At 37.8% G+C, this 18,625-nt stretch overlaps 1 protein-coding gene and 1 pseudogene across 1 annotated transcript; both read left to right on the top strand.

Annotated features, from left to right (window-relative positions):
• Window positions 1–1,984: 1,984 nt before the first annotated feature.
• On the top strand, window positions 1,985–4,586 carry LOC121239906 (annotated as a pseudogene).
• Window positions 4,587–6,241: 1,655 nt separating this feature from the next.
• LOC121239848 lies at window positions 6,242–6,925 on the top strand. Its single transcript, XM_041137187.1, has one exon. The coding sequence runs from the start codon at window positions 6,242–6,244 to the stop codon at window positions 6,923–6,925; it is 684 nt and encodes a 227-aa protein (XP_040993121.1).
• The last annotated feature ends 11,700 nt before the right edge of the window (window positions 6,926–18,625 follow it).

The raw sequence follows: 18,625 nt of genomic DNA, 5'->3' as shown, positions 1-18,625 counted from the left end.
ATAATTATTGAAATAAAATAAGATCAAATTCAATTAAACATTATTATAATCTGCAAAAATTCAAAACTCTGGCCCATAAATATAATACTGTACTACAAGAGCCCAAACAGGAAAAATAAGCCCATCCCAACCTCATACGGGCCTAAGGCCCAAGGCCCATCAAAAAGAAACCCACGGGTTCTTCAAGAACCCGAGTACACGGCAACCAAATAACACAAAGAGTAGAGAGAAAGGGTCTGCGATGGTCCGAAACTCACCAAGAGGGAGGGGCTGACTCGGCGACGGCCCTGGGTGGTTGGGAGTGGCCGGCGGCGCGACTGGGGGTTCCTATGGTGGTGCGGCACCTAGTGAGAGAAAGAGAGAGAGAGTTTAGAGAGAGGAACTACTAAACCGAAACCAAGAGAGAGAGAGAGCTGTGGCGGCCGAGGCCTTACCGGAGAAATGAGTGGCTAGACGGGGGTTGTGGGTCGGTGGCTTCTGTGTCATCGAGGAGAGGTTCGGCGCCTCCTGAGGTGGCCACCGAGGAGAAGGGGCGACGGCACTGGTTCAGCAACAGGGGTTTTTTTCGCGACTCACAAGTTTGTCTTCTCATGTACAGGTAAGCACGTTTTATAATGGTAGGTGATAGAGAATTAGAGAAACCTTAGAAGAGCATAGACGTGCACGTGCAAGAGAGTGGAGACGTGCATGTATAGAAGATACTGGGCAACAGAGTTGGATTTTCCACTAGGATGCTAGCGAAAATCACTGAGAAAAATACGGGTTTGATGGTTTGAAGTTTTCAAACAGAGGCTAACAATGTGATGAGGTTCGGTGACTAGAACAAAAATTAAACTTTAAATTTCAAAACAAAACCGTAGTAACCATAATCTGATACACTTTAGAAATCCTTATTAAAACAAAACTCTAACAAATCATAAATAGCAACTATAATAGAAAATATAAAGATAAAGTAAATATAAATTCTGATAAAACTATAATCATAAAAATATAATTTCTAAAATAAAAGTTTACTAGGAAGAAAATTACTTATATACCCTAAAATCAAAACTGGTATGCCACACCATTACACCGTGATAAAATCTTTCCACTCGCCTACATGTCAAACAAGCCACAAGCATCCACCCAGCTGTTAAATTCCTCTATAGCAATATCTGATCTCGGCCTACCCCTAGTCAGATCGAATTATATTGAAATCAACCTTAACTAACTAGGGGAAATTCTGAGTATAACCAACCAGTAAAGACTCCCAAAGTTGACGACGCTCAACATAATAGCATTTAGCATAAACAAAAGTAACCCAAAATTCCTTCATATTTTCCTTTATCTGAACAGTCACAAACTGATAACCCATAGCCTCAATTGTAACATCAGTGTCCCAGACCAAAAAATCCAAAACTTGCCACCTAAATTTTCATTTGAACAACAATTCTCAAATCTACATCTATATCGCCACAATAAGATTTTGGACTGACTTACCATGGGCTCAGCAATAGCCAGCACTTTCGGACTCCGCTTACCAATCAACGTTTTTAGACGCCTACGCGAGGTACCAAGTCCCCTGATGTTCCAGTACATAAATGGAGTCTTCATAGATTAAGTTTAACGGGCCTGGTAATAACCCGAGATGATCCCCTTAACCTTGCTTCTCCTCCTTTGCCGTTATTTCCTTGAGAGACCTCAAAATCAGACATCACATGTTTTTCTTTAGTTTATGGTGGGTTGAAAATTTTGTTTTTCAAAATTACGCATGTATTTATTATAAGTATGAGAAGATACATACATATTGATTTTTTTTTATGAGGGGATTCAAGAATATCCCATGAATCAAGTTCTTGTCAAGATTTTGAAGACCTCAAGTGGAAGAGACAGACTCATATGAATTAGGTCCTAAAATATTTATATAAATACTTAAGGGCTCACTAAATATGTCTATCTCTCCTAATTGAAGGGATATTTTTTTTAATATAAGATAACATTACATTGGCTGATAGTGAAAACCATATAATAACGGAAGTATTGAATTGATCAGGAGGGACAATCTCTCAATAACAATGCATACTCTGCTTTTAGTCCATATTTTTCAATGGTTTAGTCACTTTATAGTTACACATTGAAAGCTTCCGAGTCTCAAAATAGGGTCGATTTCTTCTTTTTCTTTTTTTATATGTTGGCTCAATGTGCAAGACGGAATGATATTGTTTACATTGTTGTTGGCTTTGCCGATTCTAAAATCAAGGAAGATATGAGCTTTTTTAGGAATAGAGATGGTTAGATATTGTAAGGGTTTACCATTGGCCATTGTCCGAGGAGGACTTTTGGCAACAAAGCAAACGTTAGAAGAGTGGGAACAAGTGCATCAAAATGTTAAATCATACCTCCATCAACAAGAAGATCTTCAAATCAGCACGGTGTTAGCTTCAAGTTATGATGATTTGCCTTCACACTTGAAATTGTGCTTCCTATATTTAGGCTATTTCCCAGAGAATTTTGAGATACAGACTAAGGAATTAATTCTAATGTGGATGGCCGGAGGTCTTATACTTCAAATGCAACACACTGGAAGTAACAAGGAAACGCTGGAGGACGATAGAGAAATATATTTACAGGAGCTAGTTCGAAGGTGTATGGTACAAGTTGGACAAAAGAGTTCAGTTACATGCCGGATCAAAACTTGTCGTCTCCATGATCTTATGCGAGACTTTTGTGTGGAAAGAGCTAAATTGGAAAACTTTCTCAACGCCATCAATATTAATCATGAGTCCAATGAAGAAATAGAAGCTCCCATTGGTGTAGTTCGAAGAGTTGCTATCACTGGTGGATCAAGTGATCCCGTGAGACTTGGATTTATACTTCAGTCGACATCCCAAAAATATTTTCAACTAAGGTCTCTTCTAACATTCTATGTGCCTTTGAAAGATCAGAAGTCTATGCTAAGGAACTTCAAATATCTTAGAGTATTGAATTTTGTAATGACTACCAATCGCGAAAGCCATTGGGAGAAGCACATGGACTTCCCCCCTGAGATCAAAAGTCTCATCCACTTGAGATTCTTATCTCTAAGGTATATTGATGTAAGAAGTATCCCATCTCTAAGAAATTTGAAGTGCTTGCAAACACTAGATTTGTGATCGATATGTTACGAAGTTAAGGTGCCAAATGATGTGTTCAGAAATATGGAGCAGTCGCTGCATCTGTTTTTACCACAGTTTCCCAAAGTCAGTGGGAAGTTGCAACTAGCTACTGCTAGTAAGCTGCAAACACTAGTGAATATTCCTGTTTTCATATGTGATGTTAAAGATCCGACGGCTGGATTTGACGAGTTTGGAAAGAACTTAATGCCTTCAAATTTCACATTCAATTTCACCTGTTGAAGTTAATTGAGACTCGACTTTGGAGAAGTTACCCAACTTAAAGTTTCTCTGCCTTACGCTAAATGCCTACAGAGGGAAGAAGATGATTTGTTCTGTAAGAGGATTTCCTCAACTTCAATCTCTCATCCTTGCTTATTTAATTAACGTAGAGGAGTGGGTAGTGGAGGAAGGATCCTAGCCCAGCCTCTGCCATTTGAAGATTGAAAGTTGCACACAACTCAGGATGGTTCCAGATGGACTTCAGTTGGTCACTACCCTGCAAAAATTGGAAATCATAGGCATGCCCATGTCATTCACAGATAGACTTGGCGAAGGAGGACAAGATTTCTACAAAATCCGACACGTGTCTTCCCTTCAGATTTTTCTCAAAGGTAATAATGCTAAAACAAAAAGTAATCTATATATAGCAGTGTACATATATATTATATAGCGGAGACTTCATGTTCTTAAATTTTTCAAAAACTTGATAGGAATGCGCTACATTGGTTGAGGTATATATATATATACCTCAACCAATGTAATAACGAGTACTTGTATAAAAAAATATGTTTGAAGTTCTTTTTTTTTTTTAAATATATATCTAAATTTAAACTCAAAACGACAACGTCCCACCAGATTTTCGTTCCATGAAACTGATTTCAAATTTTGCAAGTATTTATATATAATCAAATCAAGATATATATTTTCATTACAGATATATAGATACCAAATTAAGACAAGATTAGAGATGCTCTTAAGAAAGAAGTAATTAATTAAATGTATGAAAGGCATTGAAAAATTATTCTAATAAAAAAGGTTATATAGGTTATGGTCGTAATAGGAAGATTTTAAAATCTATTAATTTGGGTCTGCATGCAGTCCTGATCATTTGTTGATCCAATGGTCGTTTGGTTTTAAGTACCTTATTTAAAGGGAAAATTAAATGAATCCTTATTGATATAATTTGATACTTATCTTATATGAGTTTGTTGCAAAATCTCAATATGATCTTGTGATGTTGCATTGATGATTTGTGATAATTAAAGTCAATTTTTATTGAATGTGTTGTAGCTAACTCTTTTATTTTTGTACTTTCAGATATTTGAGCAAGCTGGAAGTGTATTCATGTTCTAATTGAGATTTGCAGGTGATCGATGAGCTGAAAAATGCTCCAGTTGGAGGTCTGATCTCTGGAATTAAGTTTGTTGGGCTGATTTGTTTCTTCAATAAACTTGTATTATATATTCGACTTTTTTCTTTTCGTTTGTACGTTTTTTATTTATCCAAACAAATTTCATCTTTCGTTTGCATATGGTTTTCATTTTGAACAACCCATCGATATCATTTTTAAGTAAGGAATATTCTATACACTACATTATCATTTTACTTTCATTTTACTATATAAGATGTGACATATTTATTATCATTAGATAATTTTTTATTAGATTATTTTTTTATCACCCAACAGTGATAATTGTGTTACATCTTATATAATGAGATAAAAATAAGATAATAATATAATATATAGTATTACTCAATTGGAATTCATAGACACGCGCGTACTCATCATTCGAATATAGACTTGGCGAAGGAGGACGAGATTTTTACAAAATACGACACGTGCCTTCCCTCGAAGTTAAACGTATAAATCTTGTAAGGTACGTAATAACGCTAAAACAAAAGTTATCATAATTAGAAGCAGTGTAACATATTATATAGTGAAGACTTCATTTCATGAACTTGAAATTTTCAAAAATCTGATCGGAATGCGATATATACTCTACTGCTTTAATTACTCTAATTTCAATGTCTTCCGTACATTTAATTAATTACTTCTTTCATTAGAGCATCTCTAATCTTGTCTTTCGGTATCTTTTGCAGTACGAGCTCTTTCGGTAATGAAAATATCTTGATTTTATTATAAGTACTTGCAAAATTTGAAATCAGTTTTCACGGTACTAAAATTAGGTGTGTTTCATGAATTAAAATTTTTTGGGTTTATCATCATGATCGTAATAGGAAGGTTTCAAAATCTATTTTGGGTCTGTCCTGATCATGATTTGTTCCAATGGAAAATTCAATGTGTCCTAATTAATTTGGGGCATATTTAAGGCATAAACAACCCTTAGTAAATTATTAGGGTTCCTCGTTTGACTTTTAAGTACCTCATTAAAGCGAAAATTGAAGAATCCTTAATGATATAATTTTTTTTTTTTTTTTTTGTTGAAAAAAACCTCCTTGTATTCATGAACAAACACTTACAGTATCACTATTCTTCTTATCGATAACTAACAAATTCTTAATTGACTCAGGACCCTCCTCTATCTAATATAGATCATTAGTACAATGAACTGCCAACTTTGCGAGATGATGAGCCACTTCATTTCCATCGCGATGGGTAAACGCAGCCCTCCATAAACCACTTTGTCTCAACCTCTGCTGCAGATCCCCAACCACATGGCCATACCAAGAATCGTCATCCCCTTCTCTGTTCACAGCTTCAATTACCTCCTTAGCATCCCCTTCTAGGCAGACATCCCAAAAACCCAACTCTTTACACAGTTCCATTGCCTCCCACATAGCCGAACAATAAGGCCTTGCTTGCAAAACAATGGTGGAGACTGTTGAAGGAGCCTCAGTCACTTGTTGGGAGTATTTTTAAGGATACTCATTTGCTTGAAGCTCCTTTGGGTAAATCACCATCATTTGTATGGCGAAGTGTTTGGTCTGCTATGGATGTGATTAAAAGAGGGATGATATGGAGAGTGAGGAATGGAGAGGATATCAAAATATGGGGTCAGAAATGACTGCCTAAACCTGGTTCTGGTTGTGTACAATCTCGAGTGAAGGTGCTACATAAAGAAGCTTCTGTTAATGAGCTTATTGATATGAACAGCAGAAGGTGGAAGGAGGAGCTGGTAAGGATGATTTTTGAAGAGGAAGAGGCTAATTTGATACTGTCTATACCCATTAGTCGTGGGAGGGCAATGGATAGACTGATATGGGAGCCTGAAAAAAATGGAAAATACTCTATAAAGAGTGCTTACCTTATGGAGCTAAGGGAGAGAGAGAGAATAAATGGTGAATCTTTTGAGGTAGATAAAGAGGCTGAGTTGTGGAAGCAATTGTGGAGACTAGAAGTTCCAGGGACTGTTAATCAATTTTTATGGAAGGTTGCTAATAATATCCTTCCCACAAACCTAAATTTATGGAAAAAGAGTATTGTAAAGGAATCAAATTGTCCTATTCGCTTGATGGATGTGGAGTCTGTGATGCATGCAATTTGGAATTGTCCTGCAGCTTCTGATGTGTGGGCAAAAGAGGGGAGTCCCGTAAAGAAGTGGTGGTCTGGGGAACAAAGTTTCACTCAGTTATGGACTGATATGTATAGAAAATTGACAAAAAATAACATTGAAAAAATGGTTATGATTATGAAGAATATATGGTATAGAAGAAACAAGTTTGTCTTTGAAACTGAATTTTTAAATCCTAAACAGGTTGTACAGATAGCAACTATAAGCCAAGAGGAATACTCGTTGGCACTAAAGAAAGGGACTGGTGGAGCAAAATAGAAGAGTATAGCTAGAAAAGGAACGGGATGGAAGAGGCCTGGGGGAGAAGCTTAAAGGCAAACCTTGATGCAGCTGTTAACGAGTTAGAACAGACCATGGGGTTGGGAGTAGTGATCATCTTTTTTTCTCAATAGAACTGTCCTCCAAGACCACAAACCTCCCAATCCCCCTTGCTCTTCTTTTCCACTTCCCCTTTGAAACCAGTTTATTATTAGAAATTTCCCCTTCTATACCATTCCCCACATCAGAGAGCCCAAGCCCATCCCCTCCATTTCATAAATCGACACATTTTCCAGTCTATCTTCTCCCTTATTTACTATCCCATTTTCCTCGACCATCCCTTCCTCACTGTTTTGATTAGTCTTCAGTTTGTTTTTTTACTAATCCCTAACTCCTCTAGCCCCATCTCCTTTCCCAATTCCCTATTGCCCACATACTGACCCCATACCACCTCATCACCATGCCCTTACCCCCCCCCCCCTCCACCCCTTTCCCAACACATTGTTCTCTCACCCCCTCTTCTTTTCCTATCACCCCCCCCCCCTCTTCGATCCTTCCACCTACCACCCCCTTCAGCCCCTGCCTCTTATCATATTTTCTTCTAAGCCAAGGATCAGCTCTCAACCATACACCAAATTGTTCATTCGACCCCCTCCCATTATCAGAACCCTCAAGTCCCATATCACACCCCTTCTCCCCATGAACAATCTTTCCACACTTAAAGCATACTCTAGGCAACTTTTCATAACATAAATTCACCCATACCTCCTTACCATTTACTTTAATCAAGCGGCCCTTCGTTACTGGCTTCATCAGAGGAATTTCTAATGCACAGGAACTTTCCCCAGCCAATCTCATCAGCAGGGACATCCACCTCTACTAACTTTTCCAAAGATTCACCAAGCAATCTCCCTTTCTCTTTAGTCATACAAAACAAAGGTAGGTTATGTATTTGGACCCAGAATAATTCCCGATCAAACCTCCATTGCTTTGGCTGAGCATAACCATCGAACATCTGCAACGCAAATAGATTGTTATCGAATAACCAAGGCCGTCCATCCATAAACCGCATCTTGTCTTCTTGGTTCCTGAAAGTGATCACAAAGGTGTTCATCCCTGCCTCCCTGAACACCGCTTGCTTACTCACCCTCCAAATTTTCCCCATTGAGGCAGAGATAACTACCGCACCAATGCTTCTATCCAAACAGATTTTCCCTAAAATACCCCTATCCCCATGTTCCCCGATCTCCTCACCATCTTCACCAATTTCTAGAACTTCCGATTCCTCCTCCGTAAGACGAAAATTCTCTCACTGAGCTTCCAGATTCTTCAACCCACCACCTGAACTCTCTTCCATACCCTTCTCTCCACCGTCCCTCACCACCGCAAACCTTTCCCTCCACCAAAGTTGCCCCGTAACCACCTATTCAGACCCTTTCAAAACGACAAAAAAAGTCCCTAACCACCACAAATTCAGTTAGAATCTTGGGAGTCCCCACTTCACCTCTCCTTTTTTCTAGAGAGAAAAAAGCAAGAGAAGACTCTTAATGATATAATTTGATACTTATCCACGAGCTTGTTGCAAGATTAAATGTTACTCGTATATGTGATGTTAGAGTTATTCCATTCAGAAGTCTTACATCCACTACAAGAAATACCGTGTTTTCCCAATAATGAGTTTGGTGGCAAAAAAACATTCTTTTTTGTGGGAAAACCCATATTCCCACAAATTTCGTTCGTGAATGGGTTGTGGCATATACATCACCGCAAAATGTATTATTTCCCACAAGAGGTCTAATTCGTGGGAAATACGTAGGTGTTCCCACGACAGATCATGCGGCAAAAGCCTACTAAGCTTGCCGCAAAAGCACGTTTACTTTTGCGGCAACTCCCAAGAGACATGCGCAATACAAGCAAATTCATAGGTCGAAAGTCGTTCGGAGGAAAGTGGTGGTTTTGTAAAAATCACCGTGTGTGGTTCTCACGAGCCGCCCATATCTGCCTGTGGTCCTCACGCGCCACCCCTTCCTGCAGCTCTTCTCGACACACACACCAGATCAATGGACTCGCCACCACCAAACCTTTCAAATCTGACCTTTGTAGTTGAAAAGAGACAAGTATGTTGCCTTCATGGGCCGTCACAGATTCTAAAGTCTACCGGAGTTGGTCCAAAGTGTAATTCGTCATTTTTGTTATCTATCATACTACTTTCTTTTTTGGTTTCCTTATTGTTAATTTAAAAAAAAAAAAAAAAGTTCATCTTTCGGACGTTAGTCTATAGAGAGTATCAATAATAGTGAAGACCAGACAAATCACAAAAGGAAATAGTATACTGGTAGAGTTTCAAATGCATTACTTTGATTTATGATGTCATGTTTGATTTAGGAATATCTCAGAATGTATCCAGTCATGGATGTAAGTTTATCTAATGAATAAATGATGATAGTTTCCTTTCAGCTTTGACTCCATTCCAGCCTCGAAATTCTAATTGGGATTTGCAGCTGATGAAATAAAAAAGAGAAAAGATATTTACAACTGTGAATTGTGCAACCGCCATGTAATCGCTTTGAAAAAAGTGAATAAAATATGAGACTCACATGAAAAAAACTAATTTTTTAATAGTAGACCTCACTCTTTTTCAAAACGATTATACGGCGTTTATATATTTTACAGTTGTATGTAGAATTACTCAATAAAAAATGCTCAACCGAGTTTGGAGGTTCTCTATGTAAATAAGTTTGTTGGGCTGACTTGTAGCTCTATAATATGATATCATGTGTGGGTGCTTGAAAATTAAATTTATTCTGAACTCTCATGTTGTAAATTGTGATATTTTTTTATGTTTGACAATATTTGTGAAATTTAAATTATACTTTAATGATCTACTACTAAAAAAGTAATACTAGATACAATTTTAGGATATGCAAGCCACACGCGCTCCATTTAAAAAATATTTTCCAACGCTCAAAATTGTCACAAATACCTCTAATAATCGCTACATTTGATCATTTTCGAAGATATTTAAATTGCTGCATTTTCGACGAAATAGAGGTGCTACTTTTGATCAATTTCAGTGATAGGCAAAAATGTCACAAAAAGATACTATTCCCGACAATTTTAGTCCATTTCGAATGTCCCAAAAAATAAGGAAATGTTACTAAATCGCCTAAATTGCCTTGATCTTTTTTCTAGCGATTATAAATTATCGTCTCAATTATCTACTCCCAGCAGGTAATTGTCACCGAAATAAAGTATTTGCGGCAAGAACAGATCGCTGTAAATAAGTTTAATCATGGATTCTGATCTAACTCCTAAGTGAACAGGATATCAACCACATTTTCCTTACTACAATAAATAAAATTAATATGCACTTTAAATGAGTAAACAACTGTTCATATGTTTCAGGCTAGTGAGACCCTGTATCGGATTTCAGGCCACATATTTCCAGATTTCTCCAAAGTTTCTTCCACTTTGTGTTATGTTCATATGTTGTTTTATAACAAATTATTTTTCAGTTTTCCCAATCTATGGACACAAATCTTTTTATCTTATCAGGTTGCAAGTGTTCTTAACATATTGGATAATGAATTGGTTCAGAATGTTGGAGTTTACATCGTAAGGTTGGTCTCTATCATCCAGAGAGTTAAAGGCCACCGTGTGTGTCGAATAGGATATATAGTGACTTTAATTAATATAAGAGATCCCTAACATAACACACTACCCAAACCTACCCACAAACAAATATTTTATAACACAGAGATCAAAACCAACAACAAAAATTACTAATAATATTTATATGAATATGAAAGGAACTGCTAAAACAATGAGAAAAAAAATAACACTTTAAAAACCCAACCCCATATTAACGGATGAATCAACATATAATTAACAATAAAAAAACTCCAAACCAACATTTGGAGATATTCATACAAAACTATGAATGTAATACTCGGGCCCAAGGCCCAGGCCCAAGCCCAGATTTCTTCATCTAGGGGTTTCTGCAAAACGAAAACAACTCCACTCCATATTAACTGCATGCCCCCACGTACCCACTCTCCAATTTTTCTCACATCAAATTTCTCTCAACCACCACTCACTCACTCTCTCTCTCTCTCTCTCTCTCTCTCTAAGTGCAGATCATTTCCCCTCTCCCTCCCTCTTATAGGAAATTGTTTGATTGTGGGTGATTTCTGTAGTGCGTGTTGAGAATATAGAAACAGAGACACTTTGTGTTGTTTGAACTTGATATTTTTCAATGAAAGGATTTTACATTTAAATGGATACATGGAGCTAAGCTAAGTATGGGAACAAATAAATACATGGAAAGAATTGATATTGACAAATCAATGACTAATTCCTAAAATCATGTTGTTGATATCTTTGCTGATTTTGTGCAATTTAGGATCCTGTTAATACTTCTCCTCAAGTTGACTCATGGAGGTCCATAATGCCCAACTTGCGTGAGAAATGATGAAAAAGTTCCCGTCCTAAGGCTTTAATGAAGATGTCGGCAACTTGCTCATGAGAAGAAGAATGCACGACTGTGAGGAAACTGGATCGAATCTTATCTCAAATAATGTGACAATCAATCTCAATATGTTTAGTGCGTTCATGAAACATTAGATTGTGAGCAATGTGGAAAGCAGATTGATTGTCACAGTGTAAGCTGAAAGGCTCAGAATGAGAGATGCCAAGATCAGTGAGGAGTTGTTTCAGCCAGGTGAGCTCATAGGTGGTGACGACCATAGCACGATATTTAGCTTCAGTAGATGAGCAAGCCACTGTCGTTTATTTTTTTGTTCGCCACAAAATAGGACTCATGCCGAGCTAGATGAAGTATCCAGTGGTGGAGCGACGGGTAGTGGGACAACTAGCCCAATCCGAATCAGTGTAGGCAGTAACATGTAAACTGCTGGAGGAAGAGAAGAAAATGCCTTGCCCGGGACTTCCTTTAATGTAGCAAAGAACACGAGTGGCAGCTTGCATGTGGGGAACACGAGGGGCATGCATAAACTGACTAAGGATGTTTACTGCAAAGACAAGGTCGGGACGAGTGATGGTGAGGTAGATGAGACGTCCAACTAGCCATCGATATGCACTAGGGTCAACAAGAAGTGTGCCATCTTGATTGAGATTGAGTAAAACTTGCATCAAGAAGCACAACAGTTAGTTTAAAAAACTAGTTGCGGGATGCTTGTTTGAGGCCGTAAAGGGATTTGTAAAGACGACAGACATGGGTCTCCCCCTTGAGACAAAAACCGGGAGATGGTGTCATGTAGACTTTTTCATCAAAATCACCATATAAGAAGGCATTGTTGACGTCAAGCTGATGAATAATCCATTGCTGGGCAGCAGCAACGGCCAACAAACACCAAACAGTAGTCATTTTGGCAACGGGAGCAAAGGTCTCATGGTAGTCGAGGCCTTCAACTTGAGTGTATCCTTTGGCTACCAACCGAGCTTTATATCTTTCAATAGAACCATCTGCCTTGAGCTTAGTTTTGAATACCCATTTGCAACCAATGGGTTTCTTACCCGGAGGAAGTGGCTCAAGTGTCTAAGTGAAATTTGCTTCAAGAGCACGGAGTCCAGTAGACATGGCTTCTTGCCAATGGGAATGGCGAAGAGCATTAGAATAACAAGAAGGTTCAACAGAAGTAGTAAGAGCATGTAAAAAATTAAGGTGAGAAGATGAAAAACGAGAATAGGAAGGAAAAACAAATAAAGTGTGAGCAGTACCTGAGGTCTGTGTAGCAGATAAGGATGTCGTGGGCTCCGTGTGTAGGGTTAGACGTACATAGTCTTAGAGATAGGCTGGTCGAGTGGTTGCACGATGAGGGCGGAGAGGGGAAGGAGATGGGGAATTAGAGGAACTAATGGAAATAGTAGGAGAACTGAATGGTAAGATAGGCTTAGGAACAGGAAAAGGAACAATGGGAAGAGATGTATTTGAAAGATCAGGAATTTCCTGAAAGGGAAATTGATGTTCATGGAAGGTGCCATCGCGAGAATAGAAAATGGTTTGAGTGTCGAGATTATAGAGCTTGTATGCTTTATGATTGCTAGGGTAGCCAAGAAAGATACATGTTGAGGCATGAGAAGAAAATTTATCACGAGAAACACGAAGGGTTTGAGCGTAACAAAGACACCCAAATACACGAAGATGGTCGTAGTTGGGCATGATGTTGGAAAGGAGTTCAAAAGGAGACTTATTTTGAAAAATGCGACTCGGTGTGCGATTTATGAGATATGCAGCAGTGAGTATGCATTCATCCCAAAATTTTAAAGGTAAGTGAGCTTGAAAACGAAGACTGTGGGCAATATTCAGTAGATGCCGGTGTTTACGTTCCACAATGCCGTTTTGTTGCTGAGTTTCAACACAAGTACGTTCATGAATAATGCCATGATCATGAAGATAAGATTGAAATTTATGCGAAAGAAATTCTTGACCATTATCAGTATGAATTATTTTAATCATGGTGTTGAACTGATTTTGGATAAGTGCGAAAAAATGCATGAGATTTGTATAAGCCTCAGATTTATAACGCATGAGATAGATCCATGTAGTGCGAAAGAAATCATCAATAATAGTAAGAAAATAATGGGCACCACAAATTGAAGGAGTATGATAACCACCCAAAATATCGCAAAAAATTCAATTGAAAGCAAAAGAACTTTTATTAGCAGTAAAAGAAAAAGGCAATCTTGTGTGCTTAGAACGAGCACAAACATCACAATCAGAAATGACATAGGAATTATTAAAAAACTGAGGAATAAGAAGACAGGAAGGATGACCTAGACGTTGGTGCCATAAATTTTTAGTAGCAATAGATTGAACAAAGAGGGCCATAACGGTGGTGGGTTGGTACACATAAAGCCTATTGCAGAACTCACCCGCTCCAATCAGCCTCATTGAGTGTGGGTCCTGGAAAGAAAAATTTATGTAAGAAAAAAAAAACAAGACAAGAAGTGGTATGAGTAAGTTGAGGGATAGATAATAAATTAAAATAAAAGTGAGGGATAAAATAGACATTTTGAAGGGTTAGGGTTGGGGACAAAACACATGTGCCGACACCCTCAATAGAGAGAGTGTGGCCATTCGGAAGCTTTTCGGATTGCAAAGCGGGGGGGGGGGGGGGGGGGGAGCACACAAATCGCAAAAGGTCGTGCGGTCGTGGCACATGTGTGCACTAGCACCGCTGTCCACAACCCATTCACGGTGGCTATCGAAATGAGGAGGGGAAGAGGTGGCATTATCGACAAAATTAGCCATGGGAGAGTTCGGAGTAAAGAGATCCAGCAGCTTTTAGTAGAGGTCCGGCGACAATCCCAGTACCAGCGAGGAATCAGTGGAGAGAGAAGCTTGATGGGCTACTGATGCCACCCCAAACGGTGGTTTTCTGAGAAGAGATGGTCGTGAGGTGGTGCGAGGTTCACAGCCAGGTTGGTACCCAATTAGCCGCCAGCAATGGTTGTGCAGGTGCCGAAGCTTGCCGCATTTCGTGCATCGTAGAGGGTTTTTCGAGTGGCTATTGGTGTTGCCAGAGTCAGCTGCGAAGGCCATGGAGTCTGCCGGTATGGGCTGCATGTGAAGAAGACACTGTTGTTCTTCCTGAAACAAAGTAGAGAAAACTTTTGTAATGGGAGGAAAGGGTTCCATGGCTAGGATTTGTGATCTGAGTTGAGAGAAAGAGTCATTGAGGCCAAGCAGGAATTGAAAAACACGTTCATCCTCTGCTTGTTGTTGCAAATCTTTGAGTTCATTGCTAGTTTGGAGATGACTGAGTTCATCCCAAATTTGTTTAATCTGGTTGTAATACTCATGAATGGAATGGGTGTTTTGTTGCAGGGATAAAAGCTCACGCTTGAGGTGATAAAGGCGGGCATTATTGCCGTGGCAGAAGCGAGATTGGAGGTCGATCCAAACTTCACGTGGATCTGTGTGGTATTCAATGGAGTTGGCAAAGGATGGGCTGATAGAGTTCAGAATCCAAGTAAGGACCATGTCCTTTGTTTGATTCCATTGTGTCTAGTGAGGATAATTGGTATTGGGAGGTTTGAGAGTGTCATCAATAAAACTGAGTTTGTTTTTGGCATTAAGGGCTCGAGTCATAGCTTTTTGCCATTTTGGAAAATTGTCTCCTGTAAGGAGTCCAGAAATAAGAAGGAGGCTGGGAGAATCAGAGGGATGTAGACGAAATGAAAAGGGGATAGTGGAAGAAGAGGCCATTTTTGGTCTTGGGTGGGGATCGTGTTTTAGGCTGATACCATGTTGAGAATATAGAAACAGAGACACTTTGTATTGTCTGAACTTGATACTTTTCAATGAAAGGATTTTACATTTAAATAGATACATGGAGCTAAGCTAAGTATGGAAACAAATAAATACATGGAAAGAATTGATATTGACAAATCAATGACTAATTCCTAAAATCATGGTGTTGATATCTTTGCTGATTTTGTGCAATGTAGGATCCTGTTAATAGTGCGGCAGCTTGTGGGTGATTTCTGTAGTGCGACGGCTTGTGGGTGTTCAAAGATAGTGTCACCGTCGAGTCTCCTCACAGGAGGTGCTGAACGGAGATCTTGCGTCGTGCCATCCCAGGGGTTAATGCCGTCGTCGTGGGACTCTCTCCTTTTCAATAAGTCGACGTCTCTCTCTCTCTTTCTCTCTCTCTCTCCCCCCATACTCTCAATCCTCTTCTCTTCACCGCCACGTCACAGTGGCTACACCTACCAGGCCTTCACTCCGCTCTGGCCGTCGTACCGAGCCCCTGCATCGAGCGCCATCCCTCGAGTCCCAAAATAGAAATTCCAGTCTCTAGCTGTCGTCTGTTCTTGATGTACTTCCGTGTGGCAGCGGTCACCCCCTGCACCTTCACGTGTTCCCTGCTCTCCCTCGGTGAGTGTTTTCCTGTTATGTCGTGATCTCTCTCTTTCTCTCTTTGTGTTCTCTCTATAGCATTTGGAAAGCATGTTAAAGAAATTGTTTTAAGTATAATTATATTACTTTCAATAGTAAATAAAAAGATTTTTAATTTTATTAAATGAGTTTTCCTCTTGTTACATTATTTGAATTTGATATAAGAATATTATTAAGTTGCAAATTAGAAGTATTTAATCTGTTTTTAAACACTAAGCCGATTATATGATACAAGTCCTTGATGGTTTTTAAATTAGATATGATTCAGAATATTTTATGAACTACTATTGCTTAAGAAATTTATGAATTTCCTACTACATTATACGTTCGCAGTATTAAATTATCGTTTTAATAATAGTTTATAGATATATGAGTTTTAAATATGATTAGGTTAATTTTCGAAATGAATCTAAGTTGTTTTGCCATATTTGATAAAATTATATTATGATAAGTTAAGATTATTTTTAATGATAATGGTATTTATTAGATTTTTGATAACTGGATATTTATCAAAACTATTTTCCGTAGTATGAATTTAAGTAGATGAAGAGTTTTAGCAGTCATTTTAGAAGTTTAGTAACCTTAGGTATTCCTTATAGGTGAAGATTGGTATTCATTCGGCACAATTGTGGAAAGATTCATAAAAGCTAAAAAATCCAGGTAAGCGACGTTCCTATGCTATATTTGCATAAAAAGAAATAAACTGAGGTTGGTTTGTAAAAATGTACATGTTGCTTTAAAAAGAAAATGTGAAAACAACCTCAGTATATGTTTTGCATTTACTCATGATATATGTATGAAAGAGAAAAGAAATGATTTTGACATGAATAGTGTAGACATGAGCAATATTTAACATGTTTCTGAAATATGCAAAAGAGCGAATATAATATTTGTGAATTTTTATACATATGATATGAAAATGATTTGGATCTATTTTTTATCAAATGGAAACGATATGAATATGTTTAGCATGTGGTTTGATATGAAATGGATATGAAAAACCTTTGGCATGCTTATCTGTTTTGATTCTGATATGATTCTGAATATGGTTCTGATATGATGATACTGGTTCACATGATATGGTTGATACCAACATGATATGATATGATATAATATGAGTGCACCCACTTTGAAAACAAAGTGGTATTTTATGTGTTATTTCCTGTGTGCACATTCGGGGCTCCGAAATTAAAAAATGAGAAGTTTCACAATATGATACTGCCTAGTTTGGCCACTGTGGATAGCGCAACCCTACCACGAGGGTTAAACATGGTATATGATCTGATATGATACGATACGATACGATATGATATGATAAGATGAAAATGTTCAGTTATGTTATGTTATGCCAAAACGTTTTTAAATATGAAAATAGTCTTGAAATATGAAAAGGATCTTTGAATTTGAACAGTCGATTTTTTTTTTTTTTTTAATATGAAAATGATCTTTGAATATGAATAGTTAGTTTTTGAGTATGAAAATATTGAAAAGTCACTCTAATTTTCTGATAACACGTTTCTGATATCTGAATATGAAAATGAAATATTTTGTTTCTACATATCGAACTTTCTGAAAAGGCTCATGTTTACATACTAGTATATGTTCTCTACTTACAGAGTTGTTGATAATTCATCCCTTATATCCATAACATTTTTTTAGATAATTTTGATAGTACAGCTGGGATCAAGATTAGAAATCATGTATAAGGCTACGTGAGCATAGTGGATTAAGTACAAAGATGGTATTTTGGTTATTGGTGATTTTATTCAATAGTTCTGTTTTGCTTAGTTAGCTTGGTATTCTGGAAGGTTGTTGTTTAATTTGAGATTTTTGTGGTATTTAGATTTATCATATTGAAGTAGTTGATTAGAAACAGTGGGTTTTATATGTCATTGAGAACTTTGGAGTCTATGACTATATAGTTGAGACATGTTTTTTAAGCGACGAGGAGTAACTCTCTGACTCCTTCGGGACCAAGGCGTTACAATGACTAATAACAACCAAGAAATATCTAAGTTGGCACATTTTCCACCATTAACTTTCCATAGTTCCTCTATCCATGGTATAGCCAATAAATTCATTATATGGCGCCAGTTTTAAGACCAACAAAGCAACTCTTAAAACTGGTATGGGTGTAAATCAGGCACAAATAGAAATTTAGGCCAAGGTTCAGCAATATTACTTGTGACAGGATGATGTGAAGAAAAAATAAGAGGGAAATGCAAAAACTTCTTAGAAAAAAATTACAAAAAGTTAGAAACTGAGAATTAAAGACAACTTGCTACAAGTAGAATAAGCAGAGAAATCTTAGCAATCTACCGCAAGTCAGAAAGACAAAAAATTAATCTACTCTCGCAATAAAACTGAATAAGTTCGAAAGATAGATTCTTATATCTTACTGATCCCGCAGCCACTTGAGCACCGCTGCATATCTCTACAAGGGAGACTACCAAGTGTATTTACCAAATGCACCCAATTTCAACTGTGGTACTTCAACAGCTTGTGTAGACCAGAAACCGAAAATCATCAACTAAACTTGGTAAAAACAAAAGAATCTGAAAATAACATGTTAGTCATGCGCGAAAGAAAAGAGCAAAGTGCCATTCATGGTTTTCCAAACATCAATGCACTGTCCTGGAATAACATTCAAAAGAAAATGAACTCCATAAGTTTTTATTGATAGATAAAACACAGGGAGAATGAGAAATATATCTGCAAACTTCATTATCACCTTATGGGGTATTTAAGTCCAAATTCTACGTTGATTGCATTGAAGT

This window comes from Juglans microcarpa x Juglans regia, chromosome 1D, assembly GCF_004785595.1.
Source record: "Juglans microcarpa x Juglans regia isolate MS1-56 chromosome 1D, Jm3101_v1.0, whole genome shotgun sequence".
Taxonomy (NCBI): Eukaryota; Viridiplantae; Streptophyta; class Magnoliopsida; order Fagales; family Juglandaceae; genus Juglans; species Juglans microcarpa x Juglans regia.
The sequence above is the reverse complement of the archived record's forward strand: the minus strand, read 5'-3'. Positions and strand labels throughout refer to the sequence as shown.